The 17,898-nt window shown below is 36.8% G+C and overlaps 1 protein-coding gene across 1 annotated transcript in view; it reads left to right on the top strand.

Moving 5' to 3' along the window:
• The window catches only part of EYS (eyes shut homolog), a 1,532,152-nt gene that overhangs the window by 791,655 nt on the left and 722,599 nt on the right, over positions 1 to 17,898 (top strand). The window contains exon 22 of the mRNA XM_038554428.1: positions 16,859 to 17,051. Within this exon, the coding sequence (XP_038410356.1) occupies positions 16,859 to 17,051 (193 nt within the window). The remainder of the gene's footprint in view (positions 1 to 16,858; positions 17,052 to 17,898) is intronic.

Genomic DNA, 17,898 nt, shown 5'->3' with positions numbered 1-17,898 from the left:
TTTCTCATGAACCATAGTCAAACATTCTGTGACTGGGGAAAGATGCCCTGAACAGTATAGGTATTCAGTGGTAAGAAACAGTTATAACTTTTTAGTTGCCAGCTCTCAAATGACAATAGAGAATTCTGGATATTTACATTTGTAAACCTTTATTAGTTTCATCAGTTCTTTCTGAAATAGTTAATTAGTCCAGCGTATTTGACTTCTGAAATGTTTTAATGTCTCTTATACTTTTACCTACTATGGTTCAGGGATCAGATTCTAGGACTGGTGATTCATAGACAGCAGACTTAGGGTGAGAGGAGAATTTGGAAACCACAATTTAGAGGATGTTGTTGGCATCTAGAATCTCAGGGATTTAGTTATGTCAGGTCACACTAATATTTTTCACACGTAGTGAATATAATAGTTATTAAATGATTCTGGTATGAGTAGATTCTCAAGGTTTTTGTGTTGAACTCAATTAAATCCAAGCGAACACACATTATTTTAATTTAAATTAAAATCAGTGTTATTTCCAACGTGAACTGTGCCACAGTCAAGACAATAACTTTAAAATTTAAACTATCTCTGCATTCAAAGCCCAATATGTACATATATTGTTAAAAACTCACTAGTAGGAAGAGGGGCAAGACTGTGGAAGAGTAGGGTCCCCACATCACCTGTCCCCACCAAATTACCTAGATAACCTTCAAATTATCCTGAAAATCTACGAATTCTGCCTGACATTTAAAGAGAGAACAGCTGGAATGCTACAGTGAGAAGAGTTCGCGCTTCTATCAAGGTAGGAAGACGCGGAAAAAGAAACAAAAGGGCTCCAAGGGGGAGGGGCCCCGCGAGGAGCCGGGCTGAGGCCGGGGCGAGTGTCCCCAGGACAGGAGAGCCCCGTCCCGGAGGAGCAGGAGCTGCACCGACCTTCCCGGGCGGAAAGGGGCTCGCGGGGAGTTGGAGCAGGACCCAGGAGGGCGGGGATGCCCTCGGGCTCCCGGGGACACTAACAGACACCTGCGCCCCGGGAGAGTGCGCCGAGCTCCCTAAGGGCTGCAGCGCGCACGGCGGGACCCAGAGCAGCTCGGGGGGGGCTCGGGGGCGGCTCCGCGGAGGGGGCTGCGGGGCGGGAGCGCGAATCCAACAGCGCAGACCGGGAGAACAGGGCGCCGGGACACAGCCCAGGATCCGGCCTCCCCCCGAGACAGGCAGAGGCCGGGAGGGCCCAGGACAGCGAGGACGCTCCTGCCCCAGCTGAGCAGATCAGCGGCCCCGCCCCGGAGCCTGCAGGCCCTGCAGACGGAGAGCTCTGGGGTTACTGCGGGGGCTGAATCCAGGGCTCCAGAGCTGGCCCCGCCACTGCGGTTGTTCCTCCTGGGGCCTCACGGGGTAAACAACCCCCACTGAGCCCTGCACCAGGCAGGGGGCAGAGCAGCTCCCCCAAGTGCTCACACCTGAAAATCAGCACAACAGGCCCCTCCCCAAGAAGACCAGCTGGATGGCCAAGTTCCAGGGGAAGTCAAGGGACTTAAAGTATACAGAATCAGAAGATACTCCACCGTGGGTTTTTTTTTTTTTTTTCTTTTTGATTTCTGATTGCTTCCCCCACCCTTTTTTTTCACCTTTCTTTCATTTTTCTTTCTCTTTTTCTTCTCTTTTTCCCTTTTTTTCTTCCATTTTTCTTTTTTTCTTTTCTTTCATTCTTTCTCTCCTCTCTTTTTCTCCTTTTCCCAATACAACTTGCTTTTGGCCACTCTGCACTGAGCAAAATGACTAGAAGGAAGACCTTACCTCAAAAGAAAGAATCAGAAACAGTCCTCTCTCCCACAGAGTTACAAAATCTGGATTACAATTCAATGTCAGAAAGCCAATTCAGAAGCACTATTATACAGCTACTGGTGGCTCTAGAAAAACGCATAAAGGACTCAAGAGACTTCATGACTGCAGAATTTAGAGCTACTCAGGCAGAAATTAAAAATCAGTTGAATGAGATGTAATCCAAACTAGAAGTCCTAACTACGAGGGTTAACGAGGTGGAAGAACGAGTGAGTGACATAGAAGACAAGTTGATGGCAAAGAGGGAAACTGAGGAAAAAAGAGACAAACAATTAAAGACCATGAAGATAGATTAAGGGAAATCAACGACAGCCTGAGGAAGAAAAACCTACATTCAATTGGGCGCAGAAAGGGCCAGAGGGCCAGAATATGTATTGAACAAATCCTAGCTGAAAACTTTCCTAATCTGGGAAGGGAAACAGGAATTCAGATCCAGGAAATAGAGAGATCCCCCCCTAAAATCAATAAAAACCGTTCAACACCTCGACATTTAATAGTTAAGCTTGCAAATTCCAAAGATAAAGAGAAGATCCTTAAAGCAGCAAGAGACAAGAAATCCCTGACTTTTATGGGGAGGAGAATTAGGGTAACAGCAGACCTCTCCACAGAGACCTGGCAGGCCAGAAAGGGCTGTCAGGATATATTCAGGGTCCTAAATGGGAAGAACATGCAACCAAGAATACTTTATCCAGCAGGCTCTCATTCAGAATGGAAGGAGAGATAAAGAGCTTCCAAGACAGGCAGGAACTGAAAGAATATGTGACCTCCAAACCAGCTCTGCAAGAAATTTTAAGGGGGACTCTTAAAATTCCCCTTTAAGAAGAAGTCCAGTGGAATAATCCACAAAAACAAGGACTGAATAGATATCATGATGACACTAAATTCATATCTTTCAATAGTAACTCTGGACGTGAACGGGCTTAATGACCCCATCAAAAGGCGCAGGGTTTCAGACTGGATAAAAAAGCAGGACCCATCTATTTGCTGTCTACAAGAGACTCATTTTAGACAGAAGGACACCTACATCCTGAAAATAAAAGGTTGGAGAACCATTTACCATTCGAATGGTCCTCAAAAGAAAGCAGGGGTACCACCCTTATATCAGATAAACTAAAATTTACCCCAAAGACTGTAGTGAGAGATGAAGTGGGACACTATATCATACTTAAAGGATCTATCCAACAAGAGGACTTAACAGTCCTCAATATATGTGCCCCGAATGTGGGAGCTGCCAAATATATCAATCAATTAATAACCAAAGTGAAGAAATACTTAGATAATAATACAGTTATACTTGGTAACTTCAATCTAGCTCTTTCTATACTCGATAGGTCTTCTAAGCACAACATCTCCAAAGAAACGAGAGCTTTAAATGATACACTGGACCAGATGGATTTCACAGATATCTACAGAACTTTACATCCAAACTCAACTGAATGCACATTCTTCTCAAGTGCACATGGAACTTTCTCCAGAATAGATCGCATACTGGGTCACAAATCGGGTCTGAACTGATACCAAAAGATTGGGATCGTCCCCTGCATATTCTCAGACCATAATGCCTTGAAATTAGAACTAAATCACAACAAGAAGTTTGGAAGGACCTCAAACACGTGGAGGTTAAGGACCATCCTGCTAAAAGATGAAAGGGTCAACCAGGAAATTAAGGAAGAATTAAAAAGATTCATGGAAACTAATGAGAATGAAGATACAACCATTCAAAATCTTTGGGACGCAGCAAAAGCAGTCCTAAGGGGAAAATACATTGCAATACAAGCATCCATTCAAAAACTGGTAAGGACTCAAATACAAAAGCTAACCTTACACATAAAGCAGCTAGAGAAAAAACAGCAAATAGATCCTACACCCAGCAGAAGAAGAGAGTTAATAAAGATTCGAGCAGAACTCAATTAAATAGAGACCAGAACTGTGGAACAGATCAACAGAACCAGGAGTTGGTTCTTTGAAAGAATTAATAAGATAGATAAACCATTAGCCAGCCTTATTAAAAAGAGGAGAGAGAAGATTCAAATTAATAAAATCATGAATGGGAAAGATCACTACCAACACCAAGAAAATACAAACGATTTTAAAAACATATTATGAACAGCTATACGCCAATAAATTCGGCAATCTAGAAGAAATGGACTCATTCCTGGAAAGCCACAAACTACCAAAACTGGAACAGGAAGAAATAGAAAACCTGAACAGGCCAATAACCAGGGAGGAAATTGAAGCAGTCATCAAAACCCTCCCAAGACACAAGAGTCCAGGGCCAGATGGCTTCCCAGGGGAATTCTATCAAACGTTTAAAGAAGAAACCATACCTATTCTACTAAAGCTGTTTGGAAAGATAGAAAGAGATGGAGTACTTCCAAATTCGTTCTATGAGGCCAGCATCACCTTAATTCAAAAACCAGACAAAGACCCCACCAAAAAGGAGAATTACAGACCAATATCCCTGATGAACATGGATGCAAAAATTCTCAACAAGATACTAGCCAATAGGATCCAACAATACATTAAGAAAATTATTCATCATGACCAAGTAGGATTTATCCCCGGGACACAAGGCTGGTTCAACACTCGTAAAAGAATCAATGTGATTCATCATATCAGCAAGAGAATAACCAAGAACCATATGATCCTCTCATTAGATGCAGAGAAAGCATTTGACATAATACAGCATCCATTCCTGATCAAAACTCTTCAGAGTGTAGGGATAGAGGGAACATTCCTCAACATCTTAAAAGCCATCTACAAAAAGCCCACAGCAAATATCATTCTCAATGGGGAAGCACTGGAAGCCTTTCCTCTAAGATCAGGAACAAGACAGGGATGTCCACTCTCACCACTGCTATTCAGCATAGTACTGGAAGTCCTTGCCTCAGCAATCAGACAACAAAAAGACATTAAAGGCATTCAAATTGGCAAAGAAGAAGTCAAACTCTCCCTCTTTGCCGATGACATGATACTCCACATAGAAAACCCAAAAGTCTCCACCCCAAGATTGCTAGAACTCATACAGCAATTCGGTAGCGTGGCAGGATACAAAATCGGTGCCCAGAAGTCAGTGGCATTTCTATACCCTAACAATGAGACTGAAGAAAGAGAAATTAAGGAGTCAATCCCATTTACAATTGCACCCAAAAGCATAAGATACCTAGGAATAAACCTAACCAAAGAGGTAAAGGATCTATACCCTAAGAACTACAGAACTTTTCTGAAAGAAATGGAGGAAGACACAAAGAGATGGAAAAATATTCCATGCTCATGGATTGGCAGAATTAATATTGTGAAAATGTCAATGTTACCCAGGGCAATTTACACATTTAATGCAATCCCTATGCATGGGGATACCATGGACTTTCTTCAGAGAGTTAGAACAAATCATTTTAAGATTTGTGTGGAATCAGAAAAGACCCCGAATAGCCAGGGGAATTTTAAAAAAGAAAACCATATCTGGGGGCATCACAATGCCAGATTTCAGGTTGTACTACAAAGCTGTGGTCATCAAGACAGTGTGGTACTGGCACAAAAACAGACACATAGATCAATGGAACAGAATAGAGAACCCAGAAGTGGACCCTGAACTTTATGGTCAACTAATATTCGATAAAGGAGGAAAGACTATCCATTGGAAGAAAGACAGTCTCTTCAATAAATGGTGCTGGGAAAATTGGACATCCACATGCAGAAGAATGAAACCAGACCGCTCTCTTTCACCATACACAAAGATAAACTCAAAATGGATGAAAGATCTAAATGTGAGACAAGATTCCATCAAAATCCTAGAGAAGAACACAGGCAACACCCTTTTTGAACTCGGCCACAGTAACTTCTTGCAAGATACATCCACGAAGGCAAAAGAAACAAAAGCAAAAATGAACTATTGGGACTTCATCAAGATAAGAAGCTTTTGCACAGCAAAGGATACAGTCAACAAAACTAAAAGACAACCTACAGAATGGGAGAAGATATTTGCAAATGACCTAACAGATAAAGGGCTAGTTTCCAAGATCTATAAAGAACTTATTAAACTCAACACCAAAGAAACAAACAAACCAATCATGAAATGGGCAAAAGACATGAAGAGAAATCTCACTGAGGAAGACATAGACACAGCCAACACGCACAGGAGAAAATGCTCTGCATCACTTGCCATCAGGGAAATACAAATCAAAACCACAATGAGATATCACCTCACACCAGTGAGAATGGGGAAAATGAACAAGGCAGGAAACAACCAATGTTGGAGAGGATGTGGAGGGGAACCCTCTTGCACTGTTGGTGGGAATGTGAACTGGTGCAGCCACTCCGGAAAACTGTGTGGAAGTTCCTCAAAGAGTTAAAAATAGACCTGCCTTACAACCCAGCAATTGCACTGCTGGGGATTTACCCCAAAGATACAAATGCAATGAAACGCTGGGACACCTGCACCCCGATGTTTCTAGCAGCAATGTCCACAATAATCAACCTGTGGAAGGAGCCTCGGTGTTGTCCGAAAGATGAATGGATAAAGAAGATGTGGTTTATGTATACAATGGAATATTACTCAGCTATTAGAAATGACAAATACCCACCATTTGCTTCAACGTGGATGGAACTGGATGGTATTATGCTGAGTGAAATAAGTCAATCGGAGAAGGACAAACATATGTTCTCATTCATGTGGGGAATATAAATAATAGTGAAAGGGAATATAAGGGAAGGAAGAAGAAATGTGTGGGAAATATCAGAAAGGGAGACAGAACATAAAGACTCCTAACTGGGTAATGAACTAGGGGTGGTGGAAGGGGAGGAGGGTGGGGGGTCGGGGTGAATGTGTGACGGGCACTGGGGAGGGCACTTGACGGTATGAGCACTGGGTGTTATTCTGTATGTTGGCAAATTGAACACCAATAAAAAATAAATTTATTAAAAAAAAACTCACTAGTACCTCTCCCATTAGAATCAACATAATTGACATGTAATTGAATTAATTCATTGTAGAAAGTTAATAAAATACTATCCGCTTAGAATTTTGAGGTATTCTATTTGTATATACATTCTATCAAAATATAATATGTTTTTGTTATAAGAGTTATTTTATTTCTAAAAATTGATCTGGATTTTTAGTTTTCTGGGTTTTTTAATGTGCAAACATTACAAAAGTATTCAAAGCAAATTTATTATAACTGCAATCTATCTATAAGTCCAAAAAATATGTTTTTCATGTACAGGTGCATTTACTAGTAAATAAAAAGGAAAAAAAGTTTAAATATCTTTATTAATAGGTTTAAATATCTTTATTATAAATATATAGAAATATATGATTCATGCACATGGTCTGAGTTATTTTCATATATAATTCATATTCCAATATATAGCTTACTTATCAAATTATACTTTTATTTTAGTAACTAAAACTTAGTTCTCAAATTGTAGACCCATTGGACTCTTCAGGCTTTTTTTTTTTTTTTTTATGTCACCCGTGAACTTCAGTGGAACCAAGTAATATGAAGATCTTGTCTCAAGACTCCAGTTCAACATATCTGATCAATTTGAGTTGACTAGATCAAAGGTTTTTGAGCTTCCAACTCATGAAAACTATTATTCCCTTCTTTTTAACCTAACATGAAGTAAACTTACGTAGACTTATGCTACAGGCTCCCAAAGAGTATTCCTTACTAGCCTATGATCTCTCACACTAGCTGGACACTTAAGGACTGGTTTTTGCTCTTAAAAAGCTATAGTCTACTTGAAGTGCAAAACATGTCTAACAACAATCACACTATGACAGATAATAGCTGCAATTAAGGTCTGCACAATATTTCATGAAAGCACAGAAGTGATACATTTTAAAAATACATAAGGAACATAGGATTTCCAAGAGAATGTTGAGTTGAATCAAAAAAGTTGAGTTACCTAGCTTCAGGATGGGAATATGCAGCAGTAGTGGGAATCAGGAAGGAAAACAATATATGTGAACTAGTAATTGAAAAAAAAAAAGGTATAAGAGATAAGAATATATTTTTAGAAATTACCAGTGGCTGTGTGTGCTTGGCTAAATCGTTTTTACTTTTTCCTAGGAAAGTAGTAACCTACTGACAATTTTTTAAGCTAAGAATGTCCTGGTCAGACTCTTATCTTAAAAGATAACTCTAGAGGGGCCTGAGTGACTCAGTAGACTTGTCTATCCTTGGCCCAGGTCATGATACTCCAGGATCCTAGGATCAGCCCTGCTTTGGACTCCTTGCTCAGCAAGGAGTCTGTTTCTCCTTCTGTTCCTCAACCCCGCCCCTACCATCTGCTCATGCTTTATTTCTCTCAAATAAAATAATTTTAAGAATAATAATAAAATAATAAATAAAAAATAACTGGCACATATTCTGTAGTTTGTAAATACAGTGCCTCTAAAAACAGTGAGGGTTTGCCTCTAAAACAGTGTTTTTTAACTTCTTGCCTCATCAACTTTCTGCAATAATACCTGTTGCCTGAACATTTGTTTAGTCAAGTATTAATCTTGACTTCTCCTCTGAGCTGTACTTTCTACTTATCTTTCTTGAATGTCTTCCAATGGCCAGCTCAAGGAAAATATCTGATTCAGTAGAGTCCTCAGGAACTTTATCCCTTTATTCATTACTTCCCATAGAAATTGTCCCTGAAGATTAGAATTGTATAGAAAAGCAATGAACCTGTATTTTCAGATAAAATTCCACTGAAGCAAATCCCCTGAAGATCTGGTAGCCAAATTCAATGAGAGAAAATAAAGTTATCTTCTAAACAAGTAGAGACCTCACTTCAAGAAAGTAGAGGTTTCATTATCAGACATTGCAGAAGTGCTTATCTTACACCATAAAACTTAAATGAAGGGCGACTGTGTTTCTACTTAGATGAAAAGTCTACAAATTCTCAGTGTTCTTCAGACTTTACATGGCTTTCTGAATTATGGATTCATAGGTTTTGTTCATGGTCTAGGATTTTATTTTTAATCATTAACCTTATTTGAGAGAAAGAAAAGTAGGTGATTTGAACAACAACTGACCAACACATTAAAAAGGTTTTTGAAGGGCTTTAAGCCACACGCTGCAGACAGAAATCTTCATCATAAACCTCCTATAGAAATGGACACTTAAAATATTCACAAAAGGATATTTTGGATAACCTAGAATTTAATATAAAAAAGAGGACCATATTGCAGAGTTCCAGGAAGGATACTCAGAAGCCATTCTGGATGTATTAGTTAAGATTTGAGAGAGAGAAAGAGGTGTTGATGATGTTGATGAGAAAGGAAGGAAGGAAGGAAGGAAGGAAGGAAGGAAGGAAGGAAGGAAGGAAGGAAGGAAGAAAAAGAAAGAAGAAAGAAAGAAAGAAAGAAAGAAAGAAAGAAAGAAAGAAAGAAAGAGAAAGAAAGAAGAAAGAAAGAAAGAAAGAAAGAAAGAAAGAAAGAAAGAAAGAAAGAAAGAAAAAGAAAGAAAAAGAAAAGAAAGGAAGGAAAGAAAGGGAAAAACTTGATGCATCAAATTCAAGGAATAGGTAGCCAACCCAGCCACAATTTTCACCTAAAAGAAGGAAGAAGAGAAATAAGTGCACAATGAGGAAGTGGGAATTCCTGTCATTTTCTGTCAAGTCATCATGCAGGAAGAAAATAACTCTAGTGCTGTGTGTTTCTTGAAAGCCTGCCGCATTTTTCATAGATGTTTGAGATAGATAATAAGCACTAGTATCCAGTTAGCATTAGTGCACGCACAGCCCAGGCAGAGGGATAATTTATACCATCTGTAGAGTTATCTATGTGCATCCATTCAAATGAGTTCTGTACAGAGGACACGGTTAGATCAGGTCTGACCTGATTACTTCAGGTCTGACCACGGACCTAGCCTCCAGGGAGCAGTTTAGATGATCACCACTGGAGGGAGCCGGTCATATTTAGAATACTACATGAAGAGACTTTATTTTTGGAAACTGAGTGCTTAGGCTACATACTTTTTAGTTGACAAGGTTAATACTAAGTCTGTGTAAAGTTCTGGTCATGTAGACCATCCATAGTCTTCAGGGTTTGGAAATCCCAGGGATATTTCACCAGACTCCTATTCCAAAATCCTAATTTCTTACGTGATTTTTTTTTTTTTTAAGAACATGGAGTTTTATGTTCATAGGAAAAAGGAAATGGGGAAGTATCTAGATAAAATGCATTTTCAGAGGTATTTTATTTTTTTTCCCACAAATGCTTACTGACCACCGACTATATGTCTCAGTCATAGGATGTTCAGTGGAGAGTGGTCAGAGGCACATTTAGAATGCTGATAAGACATACAAGTCAAATTGATGTACAAATGGTCATACAAAAAACAATTCTAATTATTGGTATGGACTCCATATATTGATATTATATAGGAAATTCTAGAAAAACTAGAAATATTTATTTAGTCCAATTTGATGGCACAAAGTATCTCAATATTATATAATTTATGTCAGCGTTCTTAATATTTGATCTCCAATCATTGATATAGATTCTTTTATTATTTTGTGGGTAAATGAATCTATCTGCAAATATTATTCTCACATTCATATTGACACTTACTTTACCTTTCATCTCTTAATCCAGTTTGAGAACCACAGACAGAATTCTGCCAAATATTCTTAATAAGATAACAACAATGAATCAGCAACTTGGAAGGTTTTTTTTTTTTTTTTATCTAACAAACAAGTTATGAGAGTATGCTAACTAGATGTAAATTATTGGTTATTGGTTTTGTGACTGGACATTGATTTGTAACATGAGACCTGAGAATTTCTTGCAGTAGATTTTATGTAGTAAAATTTTCATAGAATTGGAAATTATGTAAATGGTGCAAAAGTTTGCCAGAAAGCAGAAATTATTTAAAAAGAATTTCAGTTTAGTGAAACTTTCCTAATGAAACATGATACTTCCAATTAGAATAATCTAAAGCTTCAGTCTATATGAAACTAGGAAGAATTTATTGCTTCTTAGAACTGTAATTGATGAGGTAACTAAGCCTATACCAATTAGAAATGAATTTTGCTTAGTTGTTTTATATTGGTTGCTCTGCCTGATGTTTCCTTTAAATTCTACAAGGAGCACCATGTCATGAATTTAGCATTAACAGTCATCTGAACTGTTTCTTCCAATTATCAAAAAGATACTTCAATCTAAAAAGGCAAATATCACCTTGAGCAAATTTTCAATGAGTCTCCAGCTGCAGGTAGATAAATCCACTTATATAATCTGGCAAAATTCATATTATAAACCAGCAAACATCATGGATATGTGACTTGCACAAGACCCTACCCATTAGAAGATACTCACCCCCCCCCCACATACAATACTTACTTTAATATCCTGCTGTTGTTGACTTAATTAACCTTTTTTGGAAGCACCTGGGTGGCTCAGTTGATTCAGCTTATGCCTTTGGCTCAGGTCATGGCCCTGGGATCCTGGGATCAAGCCCCATTCAGTGGGGAGTCTGCTTCTCTCTCTGCCTCTGCTTCTATCCATGCCCCTTCTTTCTTCTTTCTTCTTTCTTCTTTCTTCTTTCTTCTTTCTTCTTTCTTCTTTCTTCTTACTTCTTTCTTCTTTCTTCTTTCTTCTTCTTCTTCTTCTTCTTCTTCTTCTTCTTCTTCTTCTTCTTCTTCTTCTTCTTTCTCTCTCTCTCCCTCACTCCCTCTCTCTCTCCCTCAAAATAAATGAATAAAATCTTTTAAAAAATCATTTTTCAATAGGAGGCTCTATGTTTTCATTTACACTGGTTTCCACAAATTATGTAGTTTGCTATATAAACAATGAAGTATATTAATAATGTATATTTTGATAGTGTTGGAAAAATTCAAACTGTCAATTACTTTAGTAAACTTTATTTTTTATTTATTTATTTTTTAAATTTATGATAGTCACAGAGAGAGAGAGAGAGGCAGAGACACAGGCAGAGGAAGAAGCAGGCTCCATGCACCGGGAGCCCGATGTGGGATTCGATCCTGGGTCTCCAGGATTGCGCCCTGGGCCAAAGGCAGGCGCCAAACCGCTGCACCACCCAGGGATCCCACTTTAGTGAAACTTTAAAGAGTAAATTTGGCCTATCAGTTCTGAGGAAAGTAGAAAAAAACATAGAATTAGATTGATATGAAACTGATCATTACCACTGGGATTTTTTTTTTCTTTGCTGTATTACCTACTCATCACTTCAAGTAGAATATGAGGATGAAGCACATTATGTCTTCAAATATAAATACTGTCAATAGAATAAGAAATAATAATCAATTGGGTTGTAAGTTCATTTCAAGAATAAATGTTGTTTTGCCTGGATCTTAACACATTGTTAGTCATCATTAAATTTAATTGACAGTGATGTTCATTAGGCTGGTAGAGTAGAAGAATGTTTTAATTTTATTATCTAAAACAATCAACTAGAGGGTAGAATTGTTTATAACAAATGTTGAAGATGTAGCTGGAGGCATAGTGACTGTTGAGTATAGATTCTGGAGCTTCAAGGCCTATATATGAGTCTAGGCTTTGCCATTTTTTTTAGCTGTGCAACTGGAGAATTAGAAAGGACTATGAGATAATACTAGTTTCCTTTAAATAATAATTTCTTATTTAATTGAAATGATTTCAGGGTAATTATGCCTCAGAAGATATTCATATTTCCATTTTTCTACTCTATATTCATATTTGGATAGCTAATAAGCTTATCAAGTTTAAAGTACTTTAAAAAATCTTGATCTACCTCTGATTCCTAACTGGTTTTCACCAGTGTTATTCAAATTAGTAACTGGCACCACTATTCACCCCACTGATAGAAATAAAAACTTAGGGGGCAGCCTGGTGACTCAGCGGTTTAGCACCACCTTCAGTCCAGGACGTGATCCTGGAGACCTGGGATCAAGTCCCACATCGGGCTCCCTGCATGGAGCCTGATTCTCCCTCTGCCTGTGTTTCTGCCTCTCTCTGTTTCTCATGAATAAATAAAATTAAAAATAAATCTTAAAAAAAAAAATTAGGAATCATTAATTACACTTTCTTTTTCCACTCCAAACATTTAATCTATCAGCATATATTATAGGCTCTGCTTTCCAAATACATCCTGAAAATAACCTATAGTCACAATATCCACCATTTGTACTCCAGGCCAATATATTTTATTTCTTACCTAGACTACTGCTGGCTTCCAACTGGTATCCTAGCTTCCATTCTTTCCTGTGCTCCAAACTCCCTTAAAAGTCTACTATCTACATGACATTAACTTAATCCTTTCATAATATAAATCAAACCATTTCATATTTTTACTCTGTCAAATATTCCATGGCTTCCCACTGCTCTGAGAATTAATTCCAAATTCAATAACAAAGTATCTTACATGATCTCATTCCTGCCTATGTTTGTGACCTCACTTCCATCCACTGGTGGCCTTCCATTAATCTCTTTTTTCACACTGCCCACCTTGCTATTTTTCAAACATACAAAGCATGTTCCTGCCTCAGGGCCTTGTACCACCATTCTGTTTGCCTTGGATGCTCTTTTCTTAGATCAGGGATCACATTAATTCAGATCCCTGATCGGAGAAGACATCCCTGGTAACTTTGTCTAAAAGAGTCCTCCCTCTGTTTCCTTTTACTTATCTTGCAAAATGTTGTCTTTAAGTCACTTATTACTAATTGGTATTAATTAATTCTGATCCTTTTACTAAAATACAAGCTATATAATGGGAGAAACCTTGCCTATCTTGTTCATTATTTTATTCCTAGCACTTGCAACAATCACTGACACTTAGTAATTGATCAATAAATCTTTGAGTAAAGACATAGAAGCTTACACATTGTCCATGGGAAGTGGATGACCTATTCTCATAAAGCTCTCATTCAAAAGATTTTATCTGCATTGTACTCCTCAAATACAGATTCAGAAAGAAAAAATAGAAATGACTATCTTCATCTTGGTGCATATTACATTTCAATGAATATCAGCAAGTAAGTCATTATGCTATTCATAAGTACTCAATACATATTTGACAAATGAATGGTGAGTGAATGAGAGATGTATTGGCAAAATAAGTAAACTGTGAGGTTAGGGAGGAAATATACAAAATTAAGGTTTACTGAATTAAAGCTAAATATTTGGAATCTTTATATCTGTCAGTGCAATCAAGTAGTTATGGAAAAAGGAATGTACAACCATTTATGAGGTATTTTGTTTGGTTTAATTTTCTTGTAACTAACAAAAAATATTACCAGAATTACCAAATGAGGGAAAGATTGATTGCTTACTAAGGCAATGCTGGTTGGTATGACAATAAACTCTAAAATTATTCTAGATTAAATTTATTTTTCATTCATATGAAGTCCAAGTGAGTGTTTCTGATTTCAAATATTGTCTTTCAAAGAGAGATCCCTGGATCTGGGTTAACTTCCTTTTGTGGCTGCCCCCTCATTATCATGTGTTTTTCAAAGTCACAACATAGAGGAAGAGACTGGAAGTTCATACATAGCAAACTCTTTGTGGATCAGTCTGAGAGTGGCACAATTCATGACCATTTGCATTTCATTGGTTAGAAATAAATCACATGGTCACACATAAACACAGGAATGACTAAGACATGTAGTCCAAGAGGAAGAAGAAATAGGTTTAGTAAACATGTAGTAAGCTTTATCATGTGGTTTAGAATTTAACTAAGGAAAATAAAGAAGTTTCTCTAGGATAAATTGTGTGTGTGTGTGTGTGTGTGTGTGGTGCGTGCAACACACATGTAGAAGACAGTTGGGGGAGAGGTCAAACAAAATATTAAAATTTATTTGGAAGAGCATTTAATTTTTAAGAAAGTTTTATGATTTTAATTGTTGGTACTTGGGAATATACCAAGATGTTTCCTATCAAACTCTGAATTAGGAAAATAAATTCACCTTTAAGACTTAAACTCTGAGAACAGCACATGATGGATGTGAGCCTAGACATTAAAGATGTGAGAAAGTATGGCTTCCTAGCTGCTAGACTTTAGTGTCACCTGGAAGAATGAATGTATTAACGTATTTAATGATAAAAGAGTTGACAACATTAGAGAACATATCAGAATCGTAGAGACAAATATTAGCAGTGCCAATGTAAAGCTGTCTAAGTATAGTTAGTCAATGAATATCAAGTATTCCAGATATTTCTTATGGTAATATCTTTGCCTTACATCATTAAACATTTGAATCACCTTGTTTTACATGTTCTAAACTAATGTACATCAAGGAAATCTCTGATTCTTGTGTAACAATGCTGTCATGAAGAAAACTTGTTATTCATGGGGCATTTGAGGATTCTCTAACCTTGTGGTGGTGATTTCTCAGACTAGTTAATAATGACTTCTGGTTGTTATTTAGAAGGAAAATGTTGACCATGCAAATATTTATGAGATGTATAATAGCTACATTTTTACCATAAAGTAGCATATTGGCATTCTGTTCTCTATCTTAGTTTTCTGTACATTTTCACTAATCTGTGAATTCTTACCAAGGTTTGCTGCTTACCCTTGAGTGGAGAAAAGGACATATCTCTTGGTCCTTTTTTTTTTTTTTAAGATTTTATTTATTCATTCATGAGAGGCGGGGACGGGGCGGGGGGGGGGCAGAGACACAGGCAGAGGGAGAAGCAGACTCCATGCAGGTTGCCTGACATGGAACTCGATCCCAGGTCTCCAGGATCACACCCTGGGCAGAAGGCAGGTACTAAACCACTGAGCCACCCAGGCATCCCTCTCTTGGTCCTTAATATGTGGAATCATAGAACATGTTTCTTCTTGCTGTTTCTTCTATCACTTCTAGCTTCACTTTTTTACTCTTTTCTATATGTTATATTTTTATAGCAGTTATATAACATCAAGAATCCTCTGACTTTATAAATACCTTCAGGTGTTGGTTTAAAGTGAATACAGAATTTACAACTGAAACAAGTGACAAAAAGATATCTAAAGCAAAATTTACATTTTGTGTAAATTAGATACAGTCTTGGACAAACACTAGTACAGTGAAGTAGGGATACCTTTTGAATAAGTCCTTAGTATTAGGAAATAGGCATGCATAACCATTTTTAAATAATATCTGAATTGTATTTTCATAAAGTTCCAAATCTACAAAAAGTACAATTAGGTTTTAATTATTTAATTATTTATTTATTTATTTATTTATTTATTTATGTTTCTTTTTTTTCTTTTTTCTTTTTTTAAAGATTTTATTTATTTACTCATGGGAGACACACACACACAGAGAGAGAGAGATTGAGAGAGAGAGAGAGGGAGACACAGGCAGAGGGAGAAGCAGGCTCCATACAGAGAGCCCGACGTGGGACTCTATCTCGGGTCTCCAGGATCAGGCCTTGGGCTAAAGGCGGCGCTAAACTGCTGAGCCACCCGAGCTGCCCTAATTCTACATTTAAAGGAGAATCCCCTGATACATTTTGCACTTATTTATATAAGCATCACAATTCTCTTCCCTATAAGCTAAAAACAATTTCTTTATGCAGACATTATCTTATAAGTGTATGGCAGAAATAGGCTATTCACATAAAACTAAACCATATAAGGATCATTGCTTTATAAGCCAATACAAATTAAAATGATTCAAACATCACAAGAGAATGTTTTCAAATTCTGTTGCATACACTGCATTTTATATTAGTTTCCAACTAAATATGACATTTAGAACAGAAAGTTTATAATTTGTAATGAAGCTTTTAGATCCATATTGACTACCATACAGTACAAATTTTTCATTGGAAAAAAAATATCCTCAAAAGAAATGTAAAGTAGTATTTTGGCTTAAAATTAAAGGATTTAAGAATAAATTTAGGCATTCAATTGAGTATATCCAAAATTTGAAGGATTAGATTAATTTTTAAATACAGATAAAATTTACTGTAGAGATTTTATTTCCAAGCAAAATAGAACTATGATTTGAGCTATCTAATGTGACTATGAAAAAAACCTCAAAACTAACTTAAAAAGTTCTCTCTCGGGGACAAAGAAACTGTGAGCTTAATTATGATAATTATCATTTGCAGACGTGCTCCACTGGGCTTTTCTGTGGTGATGAAAGAGGGAGAATTACCCATTTACCTCCCATCTCTCAAAGAACAGATGTCATTTCTACACAAACTCATACAGTACCTGCATCTGACACTTCAATCAGTAGCTTTCCATCAGCAAGGGCCACAAGACTATGGACCATAATGAATACTTACCCAATTGATCCAGGTAAGTAGATGAGAGTAAGATATGGAGAATATTGAATTTGATATAGTTGTATATTGAAACATATTTTCTGACTTATTTCAAATCTTTGTTTTCCTGTATATATGATTTTTCAGGGGTGTAAAACTGTTTTAGAATTTTTGTTGGTTATGCTTCATGTTTTCAGTTTTGGCTTAAGAAATGCTTATGCTTTCTGAAACACTGCAAAAAATACTAATTAATATCTTTATTATGCTATGTAAATTTTGGTAGATAACTGGACCCCACTTCCAGCTGATTTTAGCCATCAGTAAAATTTATTTTAAAAGACCTTGTACTACTTACTTTATATCTTTTTTTTAACATTGTCTGAATCATTATATGTAAGTTTATATTCCTATCGATTTATTGGAAAAATTTTTAATCTGGATTTTTTCCTATGTTAAGTATTTTGACATGTTGAATATGTTTCGATATGTCTTATTTAATTTACTAAAACAAATGATGACATATTTCAAATTGTATATGTTAAATTCCAAATTCATTCTTTATATAGTCAGTATCACGATAATAAGAATGAGAATTATAGCCATTAACAAGATATTCTTTAGGAGAAATATTTTGAAGGCAATTGGATATTATAAGCAGAAAGGTAATCTGCCCTATTTTTTGCCTTCATTATTTGTGTTATTTTAAGACTTAAGTTGACATCTAATGTTATAAGTAATATTGTGCTTATTTATTTTGAAACTAAATGATATTTCTAGTATTTCTAAATCATATATATTCATTGGTCCTGTCAATGGCAGAGATGTAATTTTTTCATGCTTTATTATTCAAAGGAGTCATTTGATTTGGAATATGTCAATTC

The sequence above is a fragment of the Canis lupus genome, chromosome 12 (assembly GCF_011100685.1).
Source record: "Canis lupus familiaris isolate Mischka breed German Shepherd chromosome 12, alternate assembly UU_Cfam_GSD_1.0, whole genome shotgun sequence".
Taxonomy (NCBI): domain Eukaryota; kingdom Metazoa; phylum Chordata; class Mammalia; order Carnivora; family Canidae; genus Canis; species Canis lupus.
Note: the sequence above shows the minus strand (reverse complement) of the source record. Positions and strands in the feature narration are given on the sequence as shown.